Source organism: Mercenaria mercenaria, chromosome 11 (genome assembly GCF_021730395.1).
Source record: "Mercenaria mercenaria strain notata chromosome 11, MADL_Memer_1, whole genome shotgun sequence".
Lineage (NCBI taxonomy): Eukaryota > Metazoa > Mollusca > Bivalvia > Venerida > Veneridae > Mercenaria > Mercenaria mercenaria.
Window position 1 is genome coordinate 50,744,937 of NC_069371.1, and position 6,125 is coordinate 50,751,061.

The following is a 6,125-nucleotide window of genomic DNA, read 5'->3' on the forward strand; positions in this document are numbered from 1 at the left end:
CGTGCAATTTATGCTAATAATTTCTAAATTAAATGTGTTCATGTTTCTTAAGCACAAACTTTTTCAGTCAATTACTGAACTACAACAGTGAAATATATCCTTTATTTCATTGTGAATAATATATTTAAGAAAAATTAAGTTCCCAAACGTGGTTTATCGTAGAATAACCCGAGTTTTGAGTTCTTATGCGTAAAAATATATCACGAAGGCCGTAGGCCTGAGTGATATATTGTTTCGCATAAGAATGAAAAAACTCCGGTTATTCTACGATAAATCACACTTGGGAACTTATTATTTCGATTCTAACACGACATCCTAGTATCAACAGTGTTAGAAAAACTGGTAACTACTTTTTACGACCGTGCTACGCACCTGGATCTGATCACTTCATTGCACGCGAGTGGTTTATTGCAGAAAATCCCGAGATAGAGTTTGACCTACATGTATGTAGGATATTTGCTGGTCGTGTTACAATTAATATTTGCCACTGGTAAGGAAATATGAAAGTTGATTACATTGAGTTAAAAGCATTTAAAACCACTATCGATGGAACATATTCTGATCTTAAAATTAAACAATCAAAGTCCTCTTTGTGTCTAAGTGCCGTTTAAAAAGATATCTTTGAAAGTAATTATTTATGTGTAATTTTATCCAGGCATTCTGTGCAAAACACGAAGCAAGTATAAATGCAAATGATTAATAAATACATTTTTACCCGCTTGACTTTTCAAATTTCTTATGTCCACAGATTCATGCTATAAAGACCAAAGTGGCGGAAAGTATGACAAGATCATCCGTAGTAAGACCACCTAACCAGCCAGGAAATAACCAACGTACAAATCGGTTACGAAATTTTTTTATGAAATACTAAGAGAAGTTAACAAATTAACAGAAGTTCTACGAGAATAACGTACAACACTGCATTACATGAAAATGAAATCGTTTATAGAATGCTAGAATTAACGATAAGTTCGAGGAATGAAATAAACATACATGTGTATTGCCATTTCCCACTGTCATGTCAACAAATTTGAAAGTATTAACTTCTGTTTATTTGGATGATATGTTTACACATTTATCTTGAATGTGTCATTTACAGCATTTTAAACTCTCTGTAATTCTTTGTTTCATTTACAGTATTGTCGCATTCATAATAATTCTATTATTAACTTTAGCTTCGTTGATAGCTTGTAATAATTATTTTACATGATTTTCATGTTTATTATAATTCTCTTCTGGCAAAACGAAGATTATTCCGAGCATCCTGTCGATGCAGTAGGTTTAGAAGGCTCATGCTAACATAGATGAAATGTATCGTTTTTACTATGTGACTATATAAGACCTTTCTGATCCGTGTTGTCATTTCTTTGAGCTCCAACAATTACAAAACAATCCTAAATTGGATAACGTGAACTCTCACTGTAATCGGGTGTCCACATTTGGAATAGTGTCACACCATCGTATGTAGTTGTAAACGAGGATTTGGGTTTACTTTACCAAAAGTAACATGTCCCAACACTTTTCTGCTCATTTGCATTACCGTTGTGTGTATATATAATTCAAAGCATGATATATATATGACGTGCCGTTCACATTTTTTTCAAGTTTATGTTAGTAGCAGAGCTACCGGCGCCGACAGCGGCGCCGACAGCGTCGCATTACGGTTAGACGTGTGAAAAAGAAAATGAATAAAACTGTGTATTGAATTACTATCGAGTTGAAAATTCGTGGTAAGTTTTTGGAATCGGTGTTGTTCGGGTTTCTTCCAGTACGCAATGCTCATAGTAATTAATCAGTTAGACATCAATAGACGCTTGCTGTTTACGGTTGACAAAAGCGTTTCGCTTTCTGCTTTGAACGTTGAATAAAAATGTTAATGAGCGCCTGATAATAAGAATTTAGTGCTAAATACATTTTCTACGAAGAAAGAAAGGTAAAATACAATATTTTCAATGTGAAACGATTTTCGTCACGCTGCCAAAACTGAAATTTATTATATATACTTATATTTGTGTAGATGACGTCATACTTCCACATTGGTGCAGTGGTTAGCGAGGTGGTATTGAAGTCCAAAGGTCGGGAGTTCGATCCTCACCAGAAGAGTCTTTTTTTAATATCTTTTTTATTTCAGTTGTTTTCTTTTTTTTATTTTATGGGTTTTGAAAGTATTGTAAAAAATAAGGTCATTCATGTGAAATTTAACAAGTGTTTTGTTAGTGATGTCAGGTTCCAATGTACATAGTACTGTCTGTACAGTAGTCAGTAGATGAAACTTTTTTTTAAAAAAAAGGTTTTTGGATCAAAATTTACATGGCATGGAACTGTGAAAAGCACAAAATTCTCTTCTCCCTGTTAACATATATTTCATCCACAAGCTTAAAAATCACTGACCAGAGTTTATTACTAGGAAAAAATTTACTGACTATGAATTATCAATAAACATCAAAAAGGCTTCTACTAAAGTCTTTAGTAACAACCATTCCTATTCTATACCAGTTGTGCTAAAACATTTACCATAAAAATGTCATTGACTGTTAACTTCGCAGTTCAGTAAATAAAACAGAAATTGTCGAGAATTTCGGCAAAAAGGGGATTTTCTCTGGGTAAAATTCTCATCATTAACTTTTAAAGATGGCTAGTCTTTTGGTTTTTAAACAAGCTTTTTACATGTAAATGATTTTCATTCTCCCATACCAGAGGTCTATCATATCAGTATTTTGCTTTAAAGTTGGACACATTCTTCTTTCTAAAAAGAACTGTAACTTTCTTTAGTTCGTATATAGCATATTTGTAGAGTTTTCGCATGTCAAGATTTAATCTTAATGCATTCTAAGACATTCATTCAGAAATCATAAATCATTTATTCATGAAAATGTTAATAGATCTTAAAGAACATAAACTTTCTAAAACGGATCCATAATTCCAGATCTTTCCAGCAGCACTCCTTTAGTTTTCAATGGGCGTGACTGGTGATTTTTTAAGGGAGCTCTGCCTTCTAGGTAGCACCTAAGTTCATATAATGTAAAATGAGTAATGATAGACATGTTACTAGAAGGCAGTGTGTAATTCAGGAATATCTGCAAGCAGGTTTAAACCTGAGTGACAACTTTCAACAAGAAAAGTGTATGCTATTAGCTAAAACAGAATCTCAAGTCATTTTTGGGGGCAATGCCCCCAGATTTAACAAACCGTCTTTCAATTTTCTTGTCGAGCTTATGACCAACCTGACAACAAAAACAAGTTCCAAAGTATTTACCAACATAACTTTCATATTGCATTTTGCAATTATATTTTTGATCCAGTAGGGATTAAATAGATCTACACTTTATATTAACAACAGTTGTGAAGAAATAAACTGCATTATAGATAAATTATTATAGATCTTCTAAGCGTAAGAATAATAAGACGCTTGATTTGATCACGTGTCAAATTCTGAAATCCAATAACCAGTTTCAATACCTAAAAATGTGTTCAGATTTGCTGAAAATATTAACTTAGGAATTGCAAGCACTGATAGCGATAGATTATTGTTTTTTTTCATGCAGTGCCCGACACTGTTGTGGATGTGTATTACCTTAATGTAGAAACTTTATCAATTTGCGGCGATCAGTACCGTTTATCAGTAAGCGAATCAATAAATATGCGGCGACATCCTATGATCCCGATATCTTCTCTGTGCTGGTGTTATTTCTAAAATATTATTTCAGAAAATACAGTGCTGAAATGAAATACTTTTCGCATGTCTAATCTAATAATCGTCAGTAGATTTTTTCTCTTATTGTTCGAATTCGTAAAGTCAACTATGAACAGATTACTTCTGTTTAAATTTACACAAACTATTAAGAACATGCTATTTTTTGCTATAAACAGGTTGGCAGTTATAATAAGTAAGATAAACACACCAAATTAATTAAGCTATAATGTTTCCAGATAGTTATTAGCCTAGAGCCTTTCTGTGTGTAATGCAGAAGGCATGTCTGTGCAAAAAAAAAAAAAAAACACAAAAAACTGGTATGCACAGAGACCGCCGGTGCCACGACAAAACCGAAAGTAAGTGGTTTTGAAAAAATCAATTTACATTTCGGCCTATTTATCTTTATTATTTGGAAGAATATTGATAAATGAATACATATAGTGCGCTTGATATGTATGATATCAAAGCAAAAACTGGTTAAAGACGGGAAAAAGTGGAAAAAGTCGGGCCAATGTTCCATGTCAGTACACCATCAACAAATTTCATCGAGTTGCGAGCAAAATCGCTGATAGTTAAAAAGTAAACACTATAAAACATTGAAAAGACAATCTTATGTTCCGTGCTCTACTTATTTTTAAGCAGCATACCTTTGATCGTGGATGGCAGCTCGACTTTTCGCCTCCCATACCAACCTTGGCACTGTTTATAGCAAAGAATAGCCGGTGCCGACGCAAAGAAACCGCCGATATAGCAGGGAGTGGATATGTACTGTGAATTGGAGAGAGCATCCTGAATATACATGACATCTAGGGAAGACGAGTTGAATCCATGGAGATGTTGTCAAAAGTTATGACATCAGAATCTTGCGGGCATGCAGTAATTTCAATAGCAACCACCACGACACGGCAAATCAGGGGAAATATTTTTTTTACTTTTTCCTGAAATCCGACCTCACTGTAGAGCCAATAGAAACGCGCTTATTCTGGGAAAGTACTGCATTTCCCAAACTGAACATGTACCCGATTCTTTAGTCTAAAGATCAGAACATTATGTACATGACATGTTTAACATATAATGTTCGAGAAATCCTTGAAAAAGGACCGAAGAAAAAATTCATAGTGTGTGTAATTATCCCTGCAGATGTACAATTATGTTACCAGTTTAAGAAATTATCTTTAAGGTGCAAAGTGGTTTTGATGGTGATATACGAGCAGAACCACATATAATTTTTCTTTTTCAGACGAGATTTGTATCCACCATTCATTATAACTCCGAGACCTCTTATTACGCCCATTCGTATGGTAATTATTGCAGATGTACTTTATGTTTACAGTTTTAATGTATTTCATCTATCTGTAGGTTGCAAATGGTTTCATGATGTGATATACGAAGGCAGAACACCAGGAATTGTTCTTTGTCCACGCTTCGTATCCATTTACTCGAAACAACTATACCCTTCGGTAATTGATATGATGAATCACGGTTTTCAGATTTATGTATTCTTATTATGATATTGATGTTTGAATACAGTGTAATTAATACAAATAAACAGGCATATTATTTGATCAACAAACAACAACAATATGAAAATAATATCATTATAAATTATGTTTTAGAAAACATTACGATTTTAGCAATAGTTGGAATGGAAAAAAGTAGATCTATAAAATTATTTTTACAGGTGTTTGTGTGTTAACTAATGACCACTCCTTATTAAAATGATGCTTATTTGTAACAAAATAACATTCCTGACTTTTTTAATTGATAAGTATTGTACACAATAGAAAACATAGCCTAGATTTTTTCAATGTCAGTTCAAGGAAATCCTGTTCCTTTAAACTTTCACATATTGGAATATTTTGACTTTCTTTCCAAACTTTCATAAAGTGTTACAAAGTTTTCCTGTTTCTGTCAGACTGTCAAGAACACATGATGTCAGGACATAGAGTGCAAACAGAAGTATTGAAGAAATTGAAATACATTGTATAGCTTTATCTTTTTCATTTTATCAAATCTGGCAATGAAAGCTTTTTGTTTGTCGATGAATAACTGCTATTGAACAAGACTAGATTTTTATCAAAATATAGAAGTGTATTGAACACAAAGTTAATAAATTTTATTGCTGTGCTCTGTTAAAGTTGTGACCACTCCATTTCTTGCCACACACAAATACATTACACAATGCCTGCTTGTTTCCCTGACTTGAATGGGTTACATCAAGTCTTGAAACTGCAAAGACTTGCCCCCATCAGTCCTCTCAGTACTTTGATTATCAATTCAATGATGAATTGTCAACTGGGGGGAACATTTCCTTGCGTCCGTTCTTTGTGCAAGTAACTAATATTAAATTAAAAGTATCTTAAACTGAATTTCTATTAAATCAGAAGGGCTGACTTTTTATGCAGTCATTTTTTTCTCCAATTGTCTTTTT

The 6,125-nt window shown here is 33.2% G+C and overlaps 1 protein-coding gene across 1 annotated transcript in view; it reads left to right on the forward strand.

Annotated features, from left to right (window-relative positions):
- LOC128546777 (gamma-aminobutyric acid type B receptor subunit 1-like) overlaps window positions 1–5,077 on the forward strand; it is a 28,291-nt gene extending 23,214 nt beyond the window's left edge. Inside the window, exon 11 of the mRNA XM_053518094.1 lies at window positions 5,054–5,077. Within this exon, the coding sequence (XP_053374069.1) occupies window positions 5,054–5,077 (24 nt within the window). The remainder of the gene's footprint in view (window positions 1–5,053) is intronic.
- The last annotated feature ends 1,048 nt before the right edge of the window (window positions 5,078–6,125 follow it).